The following is a 19,754-nucleotide window of genomic DNA, read 5'->3' as shown; positions in this document are numbered from 1 at the left end:
TCACAGATTGTTCCCAGGAAAGAAGTCATTATTGATGGGATAGAAGAAGACCAACATCCTCTATACAAGTCACTCCTCCATTTCTAATAAACATCTCCTATTCCCCAATGGAAACATTTGTATCTATATAAAGATCTGATCTCTGTGTGTATGGAGTGAGCGCAGTGTCCGGATGATGACACCGAGAAGGAAACAAAGGGGTTGATTTACTAAAGCCAAATAGACTGTGCACTCCGTAAGAGCAGTTGCTCCAGATATTAGTAAATGAGCAAAAGCTTTGCTGACTTCCATCATCCAATCATCCGCAAGCAATTTTGTTTCTTATTTACTTTCCTTGCACGTGATTGGGTATTCTTTATAAAATGAAGCTTTACCTCATTCACTAAGCTCTGGAGCAAACTGCCCTTGCACAGTGTAACTGCACTTTGCATAGTGCACATGTCTATTTGCCTTTAGTAAATCACCCCCATTGCCAGATCATCAGAAACACTGCAACACCCACCTAGACATCTCCTTTCCTTTCTTATATAAAAATAACATTACAATGACATAATTGATAAGGAAAGACCATTTCTATACCTTCAAATATGTTATTTGTTAAAATAAATCAATAAAAAGAAATACAAACTGTATAATAAGTCGTAGGAATTTACAAAATAGAGAAAAGGAACCTTCACTCAGTCCATAACACAAACACAACACAAGATTTGTCAGAGTTACAAAACATGATGGAGTAGAATTTATAGAAAATGTAGTTCAGTGGAGATCTTTCAAGTGTTCTTCAGACACGATGTAACTAAGAAAATGTATTTTGTGGAATTCAGATGGAATGGTTTAATGTTCTCTCACCCTGTAGAGGACAATGATTTAATCTCTGGAGGTCTTCATCAGGTCAGGATTGGTGTTATGGGTGGTAATCTTCATCAGATCAGGATAAGTGTTTTCTGGAAGTCTTCATCAGATCAGAACTGGTTTTCTCTGGAGGTGTTCATCAGACCAGGATTGGTGTTCTCTGGAGGTCTTCATCAGACCAGGATTGTTGTTCTCTGGAGGTCTTCATCAGATTAGGATTGTTGTTCTCTGGAGGTCTTCATCAGACCAGGATTGTTGTTCTCTGGAGGTCTTCATCAGAATAGGATTGTTGTTCTCTGGAGGTCTTCATCAGACCAGGATTGGTGTTCTCTGGAGGTCTTCATCAGATCAGAAGAAGTGTTATGGGAATCTGGACTCTGTAACAGGCAGGCCATGTATAATATCAGAAATCAGAAGAAAAGAAGAAGATACAGCACTGGCTTGGGATTTCATGGTAAACGGTGGTGAGATGGACAGTCCACCACATCTTACTCGAGAGCCTAACTAACCTCAAGTGGGTCCAGAGGCTTCAGCGAGCTTACTTTATCCCCCCAGTGTAATGCATGATAATCTGGAATGTCATCTCCTGCCACAGTGATCTTCTGTTCACCTCTGTAATGATCCTCAGAATACAGGATCCAGGCACCACTGACATTTTTTTGTGATGAAGCCATGTTGTCCAAACCATAAGCTTTAAGGGAATTTGCAGCTTCCTCCAGGGTCACAGTTTTGCCCCCATAGTGAATGTCCTCAAACAGAGTAATCGTGGGAGTATTCAGACCACCCTTCACAACTCGCACAGAGCTGATTTTCTTCTCAAATGCTGGGATTGAGGAATGAGGACCTGCCGCATAGCAGTTAAACTCTCCTGTATAACTGGTTCCAGTGAAGACAATCCATGGGTCTCCGATGACTTTAAGAGATCGAGCTCTCTGCAGGAATCCGTTAGATGTCAGGTCTCCCGTGTCTTGCTTTATTGACACAGAGGCTCCCTTGAAATTTGGAAGCTCGAACAGCTCGAGAGAACTCATCTTCTAGTTGTATGTGAGGGTGAGATGATGGGAACGGAGATCTCTCTGCAGGTTGCTTTGAGTTCTCTTCTTGGCTGATGGTGAATTTATACAGGAGCCTCGGTGCTGATTGGGCTCATTTTATGGGAGGTTACATTATTTCTTCAGAATGTCTGTTCAGAGGCGGTACAATGCGTGGGCGGGAGGGGCGTGTGCCCTGGGCGGAGTTTGAGAGGGGGCGGGTTCAGGACCCCGCGCTGCGTTAGTTCTCCCGGTGTAGCGGTTCTGTCCTCCCCCGTTTGCTCTCCCGGCCGTCTTAACACAAGCGGCCACACTGACAGGGGAGGAGAAGAGCCGCGGGCTGTGTGTGTAAGAGCCGGCTCATCCTCCTTCTCCCTCTGTCAGGAGCTGCAGGACTGGAGCGGCTGGTCTGAGACAGGGAGAGAGGCAGAGCGGTCGTCAGAGCTCCCCCGTCCCGTCACCCCCCCCCCCTCTCACTTCTATAGCACAGAACACAGTGAAGGGTTCTGCCTCTATGCTACACATCTGAGACTGTGTTGGAAAAAGAGCGCACACATATACCAGAGAGGTGCAGTGTCCGCTGAGGAGGAGAACTGTGAGAAGCAGGGACAGGAATTTATATAAAGAGGTGAGAACTCCTTACAGGGAGGATTACAAATTGTGGAAGCGGTGTATACAGAGGTGGATGTGGAAGGGGGTATACAGAGGTGGCTGTGGAAGGGGGGTATACAGAGGTGGATGTGGAAGGGGGTATACAGAGGTGGATGTGGAAGGGGGGTATACAGAGGTGGATGTGGAAGGTGGGTATACAGAGGTGGATGTGGAAGGGGGGTATACAGAGGTGGATGTGGAAGGGGGTATACAGAGGTGGCTATGGAAGGGGGGTATACAGAGGTGGCTGTGAAAGGGGGGTATACAGAGGTGGATGTGGAAGGGGGGTATACAGAGGTGGCTGTGGAAGGGGGGTATACAGAGGTGGATGTGGAAAGGGGGATATACAGAGGTGGATGTGGAAGGGGGGTATACAGAGGTGGCTGTGGAAGGGGGGTATACAGAGGTGGATGTGGAAGGGGGGTATACAGAGGTGGATGTGGAAGGGGGGTATACAGAGGTGGATGTGGAAGGGGGGTATACAGAGGTGGATGTGGAAGGGGGGTATACAGAGGTGAATGTGGAAGGGGGGTATACAGAGGTGGATGTGGAAGGGGGGTATACAGAGGTGGATGTGGAAGGGGGGTATACAGAGGTGGATGTGGAAGGGGGGTATACAGAGGTGGCTGTGGAAGGGGGTATACAGAGGTGGATGTGGAAGGGGGTATACAGAGGTGGATGTGGAAGGGGGGTATACAGAGGTGGATGTGGAAAGGGGGATATACAGAGGTGGATGTGGAAGGGGGTATACAGAGGTGGAAGGGGGGGTATACAGAGGTGGATGTGGAAGGGGGTATACAGAGGTGAATGTGGAAGGGGAGTTTACAGAGGTGGATGTGGAAGGGGGGTATACAGAGGTGGATGTGGAAGGGGGGTATACAGAGGTGGATGTGGAAGGGGGGTATACAGAGGTGGATGTGGAAGGGGGGTATACAGAGGTGGATGTGGAAGGGGGGTATACAGAGGTGGATGTGGAAGGTGGGTATACAGAGGTGGATGTGGAAGGGGGGTATACAGAGGTGGATGTGGAAGGGGGTATACAGAGGTGGCTATGGAAGGGGGGTATACAGAGGTGGCTGTGAAAGGGGGGTATACAGAGGTGGATGTGGAAGGGGGGTATACAGAGGTGGCTGTGGAAGGGGGGTATACAGAGGTGGATGTGGAAAGGGGGATATACAGAGGTGGATGTGGAAGGGGGGTATACAGAGGTGGCTGTGGAAGGGGGGTATACAGAGGTGGATGTGGAAGGGGGGTATACAGAGGTGGATGTGGAAGGGGGGTATACAGAGGTGGATGTGGAAGGGGGGTATACAGAGGTGGATGTGGAAGGGGGGTATACAGAGGTGAATGTGGAAGGGGGGTATACAGAGGTGGATGTGGAAGGGGGGTATACAGAGGTGGATGTGGAAGGGGGGTATACAGAGGTGGATGTGGAAGGGGGGTATACAGAGGTGGCTGTGGAAGGGGGTATACAGAGGTGGATGTGGAAGGGGGTATACAGAGGTGGATGTGGAAGGGGGGTATACAGAGGTGGATGTGGAAAGGGGGATATACAGAGGTGGATGTGGAAGGGGGTATACAGAGGTGGAAGGGGGGGTATACAGAGGTGGATGTGGAAGGGGGTATACAGAGGTGAATGTGGAAGGGGAGTTTACAGAGGTGGATGTGGAAGGGGGGTATACAGAGGTGGATGTGGAAGGGGGGTATACAGAGGTGGATGTGGAAGGGGGGTATACAGAGGTGGATGTGGAAGGGGGGTATACAGAGGTGGCTGTGGAAGGGGGTATACAGAGGTGGATGTGGAAGGGGGGTATACAGAGGTGGATGTGGAAGGGGGGTATACAGAGGTGGATGTGGAAGGGGGGTATACAGAGGTGGATGTGGAATGGGGGTATACAGGGGTGGATGTGGAAGGGGGGTATACAGGGGTGGATGTGGAAGGGGGGTATACAGGGGTGGATGTGGAAGGGGGTATAAAGAGGTGGATGTGGAAGGCGGTATACAGAGGTGGGTATGGAAGGGGGGTATACAGAGTTGGCTGTGGAAGGGGGGTATACAGAGGTGGATGTGGAAGGGGGGTATACAGAGGTTGCTTTGGAAGGGGGGTATACAGAGGTGGATGTGGAAGGGGGGTATACAGAGGTGGATGTGGAAGGGGGGTATACAGAGGTGGCTGTGGAAGGGGGTATACAGAGGTGGATGTGGAAGGGGGGTATACAGAGGTGGTTGTGGAAGGGGGGTATACAGGGGTGGATGTGGAAGGGGGGTATACAGAGGTGGATGTGGAAGGGGGATATACAGAGGTGGATGTGGAAGAGGGGTATACAGAGGTGGATGTGGAAGGGAGGTATACAGAGGTGGCTGTGGAAGGGGGGTATACAGAGGTGGATGTGGAAGGGGGGTATACAGAGGTGGCTGTGGAAGGGGGGTATACAGAGGTGGATGTGGAAGGGGGGTATACAGAGGTGGATGTGGAAGGGGGGTGTACAGAGGTGGATGTGGAAGGGGGGTATACAGAGGTGATGTGGAAGGGGGGTATACAGAGGTAGCTATGAAAGGGGGGTATACAGAGGTGGATGTGGAAGGGGGGTATACAGAGGTGGATGTGGAAGGGGGGTATACAGAGGTGGATGTGGAAGGGGGGTATACAGAGGTGGATGTGGAAGGGGGGTATACAGAGGTGAATGTGGAAGGGCGGTATACAGAGGTGGATGTGGAAGGGGGGTGTACAGAGGTGGATGTGGAAGGGGGGTATACAGAGGTGGATGTGGAAGGGGGGTATACAGAGGTCAATGTGGAAGGGGGGTGTACAGAGGTGGATGTGGAAGCGGGGTATACAGAGGTGGATGTGGAAGGGGGGTGTACAGAGGTGGATGTGGAAGGGGGGTGTACAGAGGTGGATGTGGAAGGGGGGTGTACAGAGGTGGATGTGGAAGGGGGGTGTACAGTGGTGGATGTGGAAGGGGGGTGTACAGAGGTGGATGTGGAAGGAGGGTATACAGAGTTGGCTGTGGAAGGGGGGTATACAGAGGTAGCTGTGGAAGGGGGGGTATACAGAGGTGGCTATGGAAGGGCGGTATACAGAGGTGGATGTGGAAGGGGGTATACAGAGGTGACTTTGGAAGGGGGGTATACAGAGGTGGATGTGGAAGAGGGTATCCCCAGGGTAATGCCAATCTGTGCCCAGGCAGCTGCCAATCTGTGCTAATGCAGCTGCCAGTCTGTGCCCACTCCAATGCCTACCACTGCCAGTGCCACCAGGGATGCCCATCAGTGCCTCATATCAGTGCCGCGTATCAGTGCCACGTATCAGTGTCCAGCAGTGCCGCCTATCAGTGCCCATCAGTGCCAAGCAGTGCCGCCTATCAGTGCCGCCTGTCAGTGCCACCCTATCAGTGCCCAGCAGTGCCACCTTTCAGTGCCGATCAGTGTCGCCTATCAGTGCCCATCAGTGCCAACCAGTGCCACCCATAAGTGCCCATCAGTGCCGCCTATCAATGCCCATCAGTGCTGCATATCAGTGCCACCCATCAATGCCATCTACCAGTGCCCATCAGTGCCACATATCAGTGCCCATTGTTAGTGCCTGCTCATTGGTGCCACCTCATTGGTGCCACCGTATCAGTGACTGTCAGTTCCTGTACGTGCCGCCTTATCAGTGCCCATCAGCGAAAGAGAAAACTTACTTATTTACATTTTTTTTTAACAGAAACAAAAGCAAAACTTTTAATTTTTTCAACATTGTCGGTCTTTTTTTATTTGTTTAGCAAAAAATAAAAACCGCAGAGGTGATCAAATACCACCAAAAGAAAGCTCTATTTGTGGGAACAAAATGATAAAAATTTAGTTTGGGTACAGTGTAGCATGACTGCGCTATTGTCATTCAAACTGCAACACCACTGAAAGCTGAAAATTGGTCTGGGCAGGAAGGTGTCTAAGTGCCCGGTATTGAAGTGGTTAAGAGGTCCTGTCATGCTTTATTTCTATTACAAGGGATGTTTACATTCCTTGTAATAGGAATAAAAGTGACCCAATTATTGTTTAAAAATAGTGTCAAAATAAAAAAATTAAACGTTAAATAAATAATTAAAAAAATCTACCGCATACGTGAGTAGCGCCCGCATATGAAAACGGTGTTCAAACCATACATGTGAGGTATGGCCGGAATAGAATTTATTAAATGACGCCTGTGACAGACCTAGCCTTTGGAGGGGACTGAATGCTAGCCTCTTGCCTACCAGTCATGGGCCCTGGCATTTGCGGGAATAGTGCTCTCTGTGAGCTGTATGACTGGTGACCCTGTAGGTGGTGCTACTTTGGATTCAGGTCCATGTCCCCCCAAGACACACAGACTCTGGGAACCCTTTAGATGCCACATTAGAATAGTGACTGATTCATAGCGTTGGGACTCATACTGTTAGATGCTAATGTCATCAACTTCAGTCACCTGTCTGTTGTCTGCTATAATGTGTTTATTGTAAATAAGTCTGGTGTGGGCTCTAAGAGTCTTCCACCCATTGTTGTTTGTGTTAATTAACTCTGTTACTGTGTGACCACAAGTCCGTTCTAAAGGTCATGTCTCTTAGTCACCTAGACTGTCTAAAGGATTAGATAATTAGCTCATGTTATTTAGGTTAGGTTTTAGTCATCCTGCTGTATATATTTGTGTGAGATCTCAAATAAAAGGCTATTCCTGATGTACTCCAAGACTGGTGTTGTCTGGTTCTTGGGGGTTCCTATAGCCAGATCCATTGGAAGGGGGGTATACAGAGGTGGCTGTGGAAGGGGGGTATACAGAGGTGGATGTGGAAGGGGGGTATACAGAGGTGGATGTGGAAGGGGGGTATACAGAGGTGGATGTGGAAGGGGGGTATACAGAGGTGAATGTGGAAGGGGGGTATACAGAGGTGGATGTGGAAGGGGGGTATACAGAGGTGGATGTGGAAGGGGGGTATACAGAGGTGGATGTGGAAGGGGGGTATACAGAGGTGGCTGTGGAAGGGGGTATACAGAGGTGGATGTGGAAGGGGGTATACAGAGGTGGATGTGGAAGGGGGGTATACAGAGGTGGATGTGGAAAGGGGGATATACAGAGGTGGATGTGGAAGGGGGTATACAGAGGTGGAAGGGGGGTATACAGAGGTGGATGTGGAAGGGGGTATACAGAGGTGAATGTGGAAGGGGAGTTTACAGAGGTGGATGTGGAAGGGGGTATACAGAGGTGGATGTGGAAGGGGGGTATACAGAGGTGGATGTGGAAAGGGGGATATACAGAGGTGGATGTGGAAGGGGGTATACAGAGGTGGAAGGGGGGTATACAGAGGTGGATGTGGAAGGGGGTATACAGAGGTGAATGTGGAAGGGGAGTTTACAGAGGTGGATGTGGAAGGGGGGTATACAGAGGTGGATGTGGAAGGGGGTTATACAGAGGTGGATGTGGAAGGGGGGTATACAGAGGTGGATGTGGAAGGGGGGTATACAGAGGTGGCTGTGGAAGGGGGTATACAGAGGTGGATGTGGAAGGGGGGTATACAGAGGTGGATGTGGAAGGGGGGTATACAGAGGTGGATGTGGAAGGGGGGTATACAGAGGTGGATGTGGAAGGGGGGTATACAGGGGTGGATGTGGAAGGGGGGTATACAGGGGTGGATGTGGAAGGGGGGTATACAGGGGTGGATGTGGAAGGGGGTATAAAGAGGTGGATGTGGAAGGCGGTATACAGAGGTGGGTATGGAAGGGGGGTATACAGAGTTGGCTGTGGAAGGGGGGTATACAGAGGTGGATGTGGAAGGGGGGTATACAGAGGTTGCTTTGGAAGGGGGGTATACAGAGGTGGATGTGGAAGGGGGGTATACAGAGGTGGATGTGGAAGGGGGGTATACAGAGGTGGCTGTGGAAGGGGGTATACAGAGGTGGATGTGGAAGGGGGGTATACAGAGGTGGTTGTGGAAGGGGGGTATACAGGGGTGGATGTGGAAGGGGGGTATACAGAGGTGGATGTGGAAGGGGGATATACAGAGGTGGATGTGGAAGAGGGGTATACAGAGGTGGATGTGGAAGGGAGGTATACAGAGGTGGCTGTGGAAGGGGAGTATACAGAGGTGGATGTGGAAGGGGGGTATACAGAGGTGGCTGTGGAAGGGGGGTATACAGAGGTGGATGTGGAAGGGGGGTATACAGAGGTGGATGTGGAAGGGGGGTGTACAGAGGTGGATGTGGAAGGGGGGTATACAGAGGTGATGTGGAAGGGGGGTATACAGAGGTAGCTATGAAAGGGGGGTATACAGAGGTGGATGTGGAAGGGGGGTATACAGAGGTGGATGTGGAAGGGGGGTATACAGAGGTGGATGTGGAAGGGGGGTATACAGAGGTGAATGTGGAAGGGCGGTATACAGAGGTGGATGTGGAAGGGGGGTGTACAGAGGTGGATGTGGAAGGGGGGTATACAGAGGTGGATGTGGAAGGGGGGTATACAGAGGTGGATGTGGAAGGGGGGTATACAGAGGTCAATGTGGAAGGGGGGTGTACAGAGGTGGATGTGGAAGCGGGGTATACAGAGGTGGATGTGGAAGGGGGGTGTACAGAGGTGGATGTGGAAGGGGGGTGTACAGAGGTGGATGTGGAAGGGGGGTGTACAGAGGTGGATGTGGAAGGGGGGTGTACAGTGGTGGATGTGGAAGGGGGGTGTACAGAGGTGGATGTGGAAGGAGGGTATACAGAGTTGGCTGTGGAAGGGGGGTATACAGAGGTAGCTGTGGAAGGGGGGGTATACAGAGGTGGCTATGGAAGGGCGGTATACAGAGGTGGATGTGGAAGGGGGTATACAGAGGTGACTTTGGAAGGGGGGTATACAGAGGTGGATGTGGAAGAGGGTATCCCCAGGGTAATGCCAATCTGTGCCCAGGCAGCTGCCAATCTGTGCTAATGCAGCTGCCAGTCTGTGCCCACTCCAATGCCTACCACTGCCAGTGCCACCAGGGATGCCCATCAGTGCCTCATATCAGTGCCGCGTATCAGTGCCACGTATCAGTGTCCAGCAGTGCCGCCTATCAGTGCCCATCAGTGCCAAGCAGTGCCGCCTATCAGTGCCGCCTGTCAGTGCCACCCTATCAGTGCCCAGCAGTGCCACCTTTCAGTGCCGATCAGTGTCGCCTATCAGTGCCCATCAGTGCCAACCAGTGCCACCCATAAGTGCCCATCAGTGCCGCCTATCAATGCCCATCAGTGCTGCATATCAGTGCCACCCATCAATGCCATCTACCAGTGCCCATCAGTGCCACATATCAGTGCCCATTGTTAGTGCCTGCTCATTGGTGCCACCTCATTGGTGCCACCGTATCAGTGACTGTCAGTTCCTGTACGTGCCGCCTTATCAGTGCCCATCAGCGAAAGAGAAAACTTACTTATTTACATTTTTTTTTAACAGAAACAAAAGCAAAACTTAATTTTTTCAACATTGTCGGTCTTTTTTTATTTGTTTAGCAAAAAATAAAAACCGCAGAGGTGATCAAATACCACCAAAAGAAAGCTCTATTTGTGGGAACAAAATGATAAAAATTTAGTTTGGGTACAGTGTAGCATGACTGCGCTATTGTCATTCAAACTGCAACACCACTGAAAGCTGAAAATTGGTCTGGGCAGGAAGGTGTCTAAGTGCCCGGTATTGAAGTGGTTAAGAGGTCCTGTCATGCTTTATTTCTATTACAAGGGATGTTTACATTCCTTGTAATAGGAATAAAAGTGACCCAATTATTGTTTAAAAATAGTGTCAAAATAAAAAAATTAAACGTTAAATAAATAATTAAAAAAATCTACCGCATACGTGAGTAGCGCCCGCATATGAAAACGGTGTTCAAACCATACATGTGAGGTATGGCCGGAATAGAATTTATTAAATGACGCCTGTGACAGACCTAGCCTTTGGAGGGGACTGAATGCTAGCCTCTTGCCTACCAGTCATGGGCCCTGGCATTTGCGGGAATAGTGCTCTCTGTGAGCTGTATGACTGGTGACCCTGTAGGTGGTGCTACTTTGGATTCAGGTCCATGTCCCCCCAAGACACACAGACTCTGGGAACCCTTTAGATGCCACATTAGAATAGTGACTGATTCATAGCGTTGGGACTCATACTGTTAGATGCTAATGTCATCAACTTCAGTCACCTGTCTGTTGTCTGCTATAATGTGTTTATTGTAAATAAGTCTGGTGTGGGCTCTAAGAGTCTTCCACCCATTGTTGTTTGTGTTAATTAACTCTGTTACTGTGTGACCACAAGTCCGTTCTAAAGGTCATGTCTCTTAGTCACCTAGACTGTCTAAAGGATTAGATAATTAGCTCATGTTATTTAGGTTAGGTTTTAGTCATCCTGCTGTATATATTTGTGTGAGATCTCAAATAAAAGGCTATTCCTGATGTACTCCAAGACTGGTGTTGTCTGGTTCTTGGGGGTTCCTATAGCCAGATCCATTGGATTCGTCTTCCAGGACTTAGGAAGCGGTAAACTGACAGAAGCACTCAAGCGGAGTGTGGGACGTTCCGTCACATCGCCTATGGAGATTTTTAAGGGTAAAAGTTTGTTCTCATTCTACTTTGAGTGTGACATGTTGGGTATCAATTTACTTGGCGTTACATTATCTTTCACATTATGAAAAAAAAAAAATTGGGCTAACTTTACTGTTGTCTTATTTTTTAATTCAAAAAAGTGAATTTTTTCCCAAAAAAGTGCGCTTGTAAGACTGCTGCGCAAATACAGTGTGGCAAAAAGTATTGCAACGACTGCCATTTTATTCTCTAGGGTGTTAGAAAAAAATATATAATGCTTGGTGGTTGTAAGTAATTTTCTAGCTAAAAAAACAGTTTTAACTTGTAATTACCAAATCTCAGAAAGAGGCTCGGTCTTTAAGTGGTTAATGTTAAGTTTCCCAAGTATATTTCTAATTCTGTCCTATTTTCAGGGAGGTGGCAAACTCATTTCAGGGAGGTGGTGCTTCATGCCAGCAACCCCACCCCCCCTCGCGCCAAAATATTTTAGTCCCTTTTTTTTTATTAAATATGTTTATTGAGCTTTTACAAACAAAAGTACACAGTTCGTAAATGTGAGAGTAATTATCCGGAAAACAGTAATACAAGTAATGTAGAATAATAAGCAGGATAATAGATAAGTAAGATGAGAATGAAAACGGCGCTGCCCTCTAAGTTACTAAGTAATGGGTAAGAATGTCATAAAATACAGACTAAATCCAAATGGCTATGATGTATGAAAGCTCCACCAATATCTATCATAATACGGTCTAAACCAAAGAAGACCATATATTCGGAGATAACCAAAAATATTCAAAAGCACCAGTATTTTAGAAACTGCTGAATAAAATATGTCCCCCCAACGGGATAAATGTATCAGCCAAGGTGGAATATATAGTAAATGAGTGAAAAAATGTTATGGTGAACGGTGCAGTTATTTAAGAATATAGAAAAATAGAAAATTAAGAAATTAACCCCAGAGTTCAAAACTATTGGGACAAAATGGCGCCAGAGAAAAAATAATTAAATAGTGAGAAAATGTATGTGCGTAATAGTGTCAGTGTGATGTCCGTGTTGCCCCTTCCATATGTATATACAAAGACATAAGTAGGGTTGGGATTGACCCCAATGTTCAAAAATATTGGGACAGTATGGCGCTTGTGAAACGTGAAGTGTCCTTCTGTGTGACAAACTAAAATAAAATTCAATTGAAACGCTCCCTGTGCATAAAATACAGTAAATAAAAAGATAACATGCATGAACGATTGACTCCAGTTTCTTTTGTTTGTAACGGATGATAATTAATTTCTAAAAAGTTTTTATATATAGTCCATGCAGAAAAGAGTGTTATTAACCAGGTGGAAAAAGCAGAGTTCAAATGTAAATGCTGTTTATTTCACCCTAGAGGGTACACCACAGTGACTTCTGTGCGTTTTGTTCATAAGGTGACTTGAAGTGCTCGCCCCCCAGTGCCTAGGCGGAGTCACGCTCACACGTCATACCCGGAAGTGTACGCTGGAACGCAAGGTGGGACGCACGCTAGCAGATCGCTGCTGGTCCCTTCCCTGCACACAGCGTTGTCTGTTTCATTATTACCTACTTTGTGGCTTGTTTTTTTTGGACTCTCTTTGCTTATGTGGAATAAACAAACTTGACATACTTCACGAAGGAAGCCCCCTTGTGTTTCTCTTTTCTCTGGATCTCTGGAGAGTTTAACAGATTAAGGTGGTAAACTGTTGGAGTAGCATGGTCACATTAGAGCACATATTTTCCCTGGAACAGCCGTAAGGATCGCATATAGCAGAGGAACGGAAGCACAACTGGAGTGAACATCATCTGCCCTGAGGCACCCACTCTGTCGCTCGGTACCCCTGTAGGGGTGATTATTTCTGGTGAGTGGGGAAGCACTGGGGGGCGAGCACTTCAAGTCACCTTATGAACAAAACGCACAGAAGTCACTGTGGTGTACCCTCTAGGGTGAAATAAACAGCATTTACATTTGAACTCTGCTTTTTCCACCTGGTTAATAACACTCTTTTCTGCATGGACTATATATAAAAACTTTTTAGAAATTAATTATCATCCGTTACAAACAAAAGAAACTGGAGTCAATCGTTCATGCATGTTATCTTTTTATTTACTGTATTTTATGCACAGGGAGCGTTTCAATTGAATTTTATTTTAGTTTGTCACACAGAAGGACACTTCACGTTTCACAAGCGCCATACTGTCCCAATATTTTTGAACATTGGGGTCAATCACAACCCTACTTAATTCTTTGTATATACATATGGAAGGGGCAACACGGACATCACACTGACACTATTACGCACATACATTTTCTCACTATTTAATTATTTTTTCTCTGGCGCCATTTTGTCCCAATAGTTTTGAACTCTGGGGTTAATTTCTTAATTTTCTATTTTTCTATATTCTTAAATAACTGCACCGTTCACCATAACATTTTTTCACTCATTTACTATATATTCCACCTTGGCTGATACATTTATCCCGTTGGGGGGGACATATTTTATTCAGCAGTTTCTAAAATACTGGTGCTTTTGAATATTTTTGGTTATCTCCGAATATATGGTCTTCTTTGGTTTAGACCGTATTATGATAGATATTGGTGGAGCTTTCATACATCGTAGCCATTTGGATTTAGTCTGTATTTTATGACATTCTTACCCATTACTTAATAACTTAGAGGGCAGCGCCGTTTTCATTCTCATCTTACTTATCTATTATGCAATTAGACCCCTAGGGGTACTAATTAGGGATAGGCAGCAGCTCTTACACTGTCCTAAGCGCGGATCTATCTATTTATATCAATAAGCAGAATAAAACTGCAAGATTTGGGGCCTATAAACAATAAGAATGAAGCTGATAATGATGTATCTGGTCTAACAAATGAAGCTATCCGAAGGCTCTGCCTAAGGGGTGGAAGCATGATAACATTTACTCGTAGAGTGGGTAAAGAGATCACTACCATTACAGAGAGAAGTAGGATGTATCATGTCAAATCATGAAGAACCTAAGTATATACATTAAGCAGATTAGGTGGAATGTCCAGGGGGGGAGGCTATATAGAGTTAGGACATTGGGGGCGGGCTGGATCCGGAGTTTGCCAAGTGTGTTAGCAAGATCTGCTCGCAGTTACCAATCCATGTAGCAGAAGGGAGCCATATGGGAAGAGATTACTTCTGGAGAAAAGGAGTGTTCCATGAAGTGACGACATCTTGCAATAAAGCCACAAAACTCCTGATTCACTCCCTGGTTATCTCTCGCCTTGACTACTGCAACTCATTCCTCATTGGCTTACCTTTAAACAGACTATCCCCCCTGCAGTCCATCATGAATGCTGCTGCCAGACTTATCCACCTTACAAACCGCTCAGTGTCTGCTACCCCTCTCTGCCAATCCCTCCATTGGCTGCCACTCGCCCAACGAATTAAATTAAAAATACTAACAATAAGTTACAAAGCCATCCACAACTCTGCCCCCAGCTACATCACTAACCTAGTCTCAAAATACCAACCTAATCGCCATCTCCGTTCCTCCCAAGACCCCCTGCTCTCTAGCTCCCTCATCACCTCCTCCCATATCCGCCTCCGGGACTTCTCCCGAGCCTCGCCTATCCTCTGGAATTCCCTACCCCAATCTGTCAGACTGTCTCCAAATTTATCCACTTTTAGGCGATCCCTGAAAACATTCCTCTTCAGAGAAGCCTATCCTGCCTCCATCTAATAACTGCACTATTTTCTCCATTAGCTCATCCCCCACAGCTATTACCCTTTTGTATAACTTGACCCTCCCTCCTAGATTGTAAGCTCTAACGAGCAGGGCCCTCTGATTCCTCCTGTATTGAATTGTATTGTACTTGTATTGTCTGCCCTAATGTTGTAAAGCACTGCGTAAACTGTCGGCGCTATATAAATCCTGTATAATAATAAATAATAATAATAATAAAGCGTTTCAGGGATATGGAGTGTTGAGTGATGATATCCAATTTTGCAATATGGAATAGCTTTAAGAGTGCTTGTTTGACCAAGGCAATTTCAGGCAGAGAGGGGTTGCTCCAACCAAACATTATTGCCCTGCGGGCTGCCAGCAGGCAGATATGGATCCATTGAGGAAGAGAGGCATGGGTAGGCATTGGTGAAGAGGCTTTTGGAGTGTCGCAACTGAAGAGAGATAATAATGGGTCCTTGGGTAGACGTATATGTTGGGATCTGTCAATATAGTCCAACACCTGGTCCCAGAAGGTGGAGATTTCTTGACAAGTCCATAATCTGTGGAATAAGGATGGTCTTGGGATAGAGCACCAATGGCATGCGGAGTCGGCTGAGTCAGTTTTGCTGTAGCGAAACGGGAAATATGCCCGATGGGCAATTTTAAACTTGGTTTCTCGTCATGTTTTGCACATTACTAGAGAGCGTACCCTTTGATATCCTATGAGAATCTTCTCTGGTGCCTCTTGGTCGTCCAGAATAGAGATCCAAGGTTTGAAAGGTACAATGTGGTATTTTGTAGCCAGATGGGTGATGAGGTTGGAGTATATGTCTGAAATGCAGTATTGATCCCGATCTATCAGGACATCAATGAAGGAGTGTTGGCAAGGATTTTGACGAGTGCTACAGCAGGATCTGAGGTAGCTGGTTAGCTGGTGGTAGTGAAACTCCTGTGATGGCTTGAGGGAGAATTGTTTGATTAGTTCCGAAAAGGGTCTAAAGGTACCTTGGACAGGATCAATGACTTTGGAGATAGTTGTTATGCCTGATGATGACCATTGGGTAAAAGCCTTATGCATTTTAGAGGGGGGGAACATTGGGTTGCCAATTATAGGAAGGTGTTTTGAGATGGTAGAGGGTAGGCCCAGGATTTTTTGTATTTCCCTCCAGGCGATTACAGTGTCTAATCAGGAAATTGGATCTCTTGATCTCCTAGAATGCAGGACTGCCTGGAGATTAAACAGAGACAAGAGGGAGACCTCCAGCATGAAGTTGGAGTAACAAGATTTTTTTGATAACCAGTCAATGCCTTGTCTCAGAAGGCATGAAAGATTGTAGAATCTGATATTGGGCAGGCCCGCCCCACCCTCACACTTCAGGAGACAGAGTTTTTGAAGCACAATGCGAGGTTTTCTGCGCCACCAGATGAATGCGAGTAGCGCAGTGTGTATCTTTTGAACATCAGTATGCTTCATTAGCAAAGGTAGAGTCTGTAATGGATACAATAGTCTTGCGAACGAGACCATCTTGAAGAGGTGGCATCTCCCGAATAGTGAAAGGGGTAGGGCTGCCCATGCTTCCAACTCCTGTACAATCATGGCTATCAAAGGGGGGTAGTTCAGGCTGTATAGGGAGGAGATTTCCCTGCCAATGCGGAGGCCCAGGTAGGTGATATGATGTTTTGCTACTGTGAATGGGGATGAACCCATCCAAGCTCGAGCCAGCTGTGGGTTGAGAGGTAAGATTTCGCTCTTGTCAAAATTAATCTGGAGCCCCGAGCAGGTCTGGAAAATCGCAAATAGGTCTCGGAGGAGTGATATATCCGCGAGAGGATTGGTTGAGAATAGGAGGACATCATCGGCAAATAGAGCGGAGCGTAGAACTTGGTTGCCCACCGTGACACCACTAACCCCTGAGAATGAGTTTAAAAGTCTGGAGAGTGGTTCAATAGCTATGTTGAAAAGAAGAGGGGATAGGGGACAGTCTTGTCGTGTGCCTTTTGTGAGCGGAATGTCGGGAGAGATGTAATTGGGGGTAACAAGGCAAATTGCAATAGGGGGCCAGTGAAGCCAATTGCTCTCATGACCATGAAGAGCCAGGAGAATCTGATGTTATCGAAAGCCTTCTCGGCATCCAGCGATATAATGGCTTTGTCAAGGTCTGAGTGCCTCTTAGCAAATTCAAGGGCTAAGAGGACCTTTCGGATGTTGAGGGTGGCAGATCGTCCCGGGATGAATCCTGATTGGGCTGGGTGCAGGAATGTTGGGAGGATGCGTGTGAGTCGGGATGCAACGATTTTGGAGAGAATTTTTTTGTCTACATTGATTAAGGATATAGGCCTATACGAGCCCGGTAGGAGGGGTCCTTTCCCTTTTTCGCAATGAGTTTGATGTGTGCTTGCGCGCCCGAGGGAAGGTATGGACCATCAGCCCACACTGCTGTATAGACATGGAATAGGGTCTCGGGGATGAAATCGGCTGTCATTTTAAAGAATTCCGCTATAAAGCCGTCAGGGCCAGGGACTTTTCCATTGGACAGGGCTTTAATGGTAAAGCAAATGTCTTCCTGGGAGAGAGGGGCTTTTAGAATGTCCAAATTGTCAGGGGACAGAGTAGGTAGTTTAATTGACGCAAGCAATTTGTTCACTGCCACTGCGTCTATGGGGTCTACTGAGTATAAATTGGTATAATATTGGGTTAGGATGGCGCTAATCTCAGCTGGTGCATTAGTGATGTCTCCATCAGGGGAGCATAGGGCTCCAATATGTGTCGGCCGGTGACATCCCGAGCACAGCTTCGCTAAGAGCTTGCCTGCCTTATTTCCATATCTATGGAATTGGAGTGCAGAGTAGGATTGTCTAATAGTTTCCTGTTGTGCAGAAAAGTGGTCAAAGGCACGCTTGGCTGCTTGCAATGCAAGTGAGTTGACTGTAGTGTAGTTTAGCTTTAAGGCAGAGTGTGCCTGGCGTAAGGATTCGCTGGCCTCCAGATACCGGAGAGGAGTTTGCTTCTTAAATTGAGCTGTATATGAAATAATAATGCTCCCCCCCGAGAAAAGCTTTTCCTGTCTCCCAGAACAGATTTGGAGTAGAAAGATGGGCTCCGTTAGTTTCTACAAATTCAGCCCAGGCAGGGCGGAGGGCAAGCAGAAAATCATTGTTGTTAGCCAAATAAGATGGGAAGCGCCAGGTGCCTGTGTTGTGGGGAGTTATGAGCCCAGATAAATGAACACCAATAGGGGAGTGGAGCAATAGGGGAGAAGAGAGAAGGGGGAAAGGGAGAGGGAGAGAAGATAAAAAAAAGGGGGGAGTAAGAGAGAGGGGCCTGGAATCAGTCAGGGGTGACCCACATACAGTAGGTTAAGAGTAACAAGGCACAACAAACAATGTAAATAACATTAACATTAAGGGCTCACCGGACAGATGTCAGAGATGAGGGGCTGCGACTACTGGGTCCATGAAGATTGAGTTCCTTGGTGTCAATTAGAAGAGAAAGAAGCCGTGCAGATTAGGATGAGTGTGTAGTCAGCGGTGTGTTGAGCGACCCCCGGAGGGGGCGACGCGCACCCTTTTGTGGGGAGGCTTTTGAAGACTTTGCTGGCTCCTGGAGGACAGAGGAGATTTCCTGTGTAGAGATGACTGGCCAGAGGCAGAGGGGTCCTCCTGCTCCATGTCGGAAGGTTGTGTTGTATTAAAGTAGTGCTCTGCTTCAGATGGGGAGGTAAAGGAAACACGTTCGCCTGAAGCAGGTTGGATATGCAGGATCGCAGGGTATGCCAGAGTGAATTCGATATGGTTGTTAAAGAGGGACAAGCAGATCTCTGAGAAAGCCCTACGTTGTCACATAACTTCGACTGAGTAGTCAGCAAACAGTAGTAATGAGTGATCGTTCACAGAAAGGTTGCGTTGATGGCAGAAGTTTTGGAGTATGGCTTGCTTATCAGCATAATTTAGGTACCTGACGATCACAGGGAGGGGCTTGGAGCGAGACTCCGCTGGTTGACCGACACGGTGCGCCCGTTCCACCGTACACGGGGTGTGGAGCCCCAACTGCTCTGGAACGATTGTTCCGTCTGGAACGATTTTCGAGATAATCCACTTTATCCTGGAGTTCCCACTGGATTAAGGAAAGTCAGCAGAGGTTGCGGTGGCATCGTCCTCTATGGCTGAGATTCAGTCCTCAGCCTGGTCGATTCTAAGGTTTTGTAGTTGTAATTCCTTATGAAGGTGTTCAAGCCCTTTAAGAACTGCTTAGTGCACTGCCTCAGTGACCATTGGGGTGAGTAGGGTCACCACAGCTTGTGCAATATTGGCCGGAGAGGTAGGGTCCATTTGGGTGGGTGTGGAGGGCACCAGAGGGAGAGCAGGGACCTGTGCTCTGTTCCCAGAGCTAAAATCCTCCAGCGCCATGTTGGCTGCAGCATGTGCTGTGTCCCCAGCTTGCGGGGGGGAGGGGGGGCGTTCGATCGCTCTACAAAGCGGTCCATGATGTTGCCCCAGAGGATAAAGGGGTGTAGGTAGGGAATATCTCACAGCTAGCCGGTTTAGTGGCAGTATATGGAGGAGCGCGGAGGGAGCTGAGGTATCCTAGCTCCTCTCCATGTGGCGCCGGAACCGGAACTAGTCGTTTCTTTTTATTTTAATTGATTTTTTTTACAATTCAATTTGTTTAAAAAAAATTACAATGCTTTTTGGGGGGAGGGAGTTGGGGGAGTGGACAGGGTTAGTAGGGCAGGGGACAGTGGTGTCAGTAGTTTATTTTATTATACTTCTTTCATTTTTTTACAATCATTTTTATATTTTTTGGGGGGCTTTGGTGAGATGTCAGGGGTCTAAACAGACCCCTGACATCTCCCTTTGAAACAGACAAAGGGACTGAGGACAAAGATTCCCCAGCCTGGGTCTAGTGCTCATGGTTTATATTCTGTATAATAGATTCTTTTTCAAAATCCATAAATATTATACAAAATA

The 19,754-nt window shown here is 47.2% G+C and overlaps 1 protein-coding gene across 1 annotated transcript; it reads right to left on the bottom strand.

Annotated features, from left to right (window-relative positions):
- Positions 1-1,352: 1,352 nt before the first annotated feature.
- LOC141128957 (epidermal differentiation-specific protein-like) lies at positions 1,353-1,883 on the bottom strand. Its single transcript, XM_073616625.1, has one exon. The coding sequence runs from the start codon at positions 1,881-1,883 to the stop codon at positions 1,353-1,355; it is 531 nt and encodes a 176-aa protein (XP_073472726.1).
- Between the last annotated feature and the right edge of the window lie 17,871 nt (positions 1,884-19,754).

Source organism: Aquarana catesbeiana, linkage group LG01 (genome assembly GCF_042186555.1).
Source record: "Aquarana catesbeiana isolate 2022-GZ linkage group LG01, ASM4218655v1, whole genome shotgun sequence".
Taxonomy (NCBI): domain Eukaryota; kingdom Metazoa; phylum Chordata; class Amphibia; order Anura; family Ranidae; genus Aquarana; species Aquarana catesbeiana.
The sequence above is the reverse complement of the archived record's forward strand: the minus strand, read 5'-3'. Positions and strand labels throughout refer to the sequence as shown.

Excerpts from the sequence above, each read along its gene's own strand:
- LOC141128957 (XM_073616625.1), bottom strand. The coding sequence starts at position 1,883 with ATGAGTTCTCTCGAGCTGTTCGAGCTTCCAAATTTCAAGGGAGCCTCT.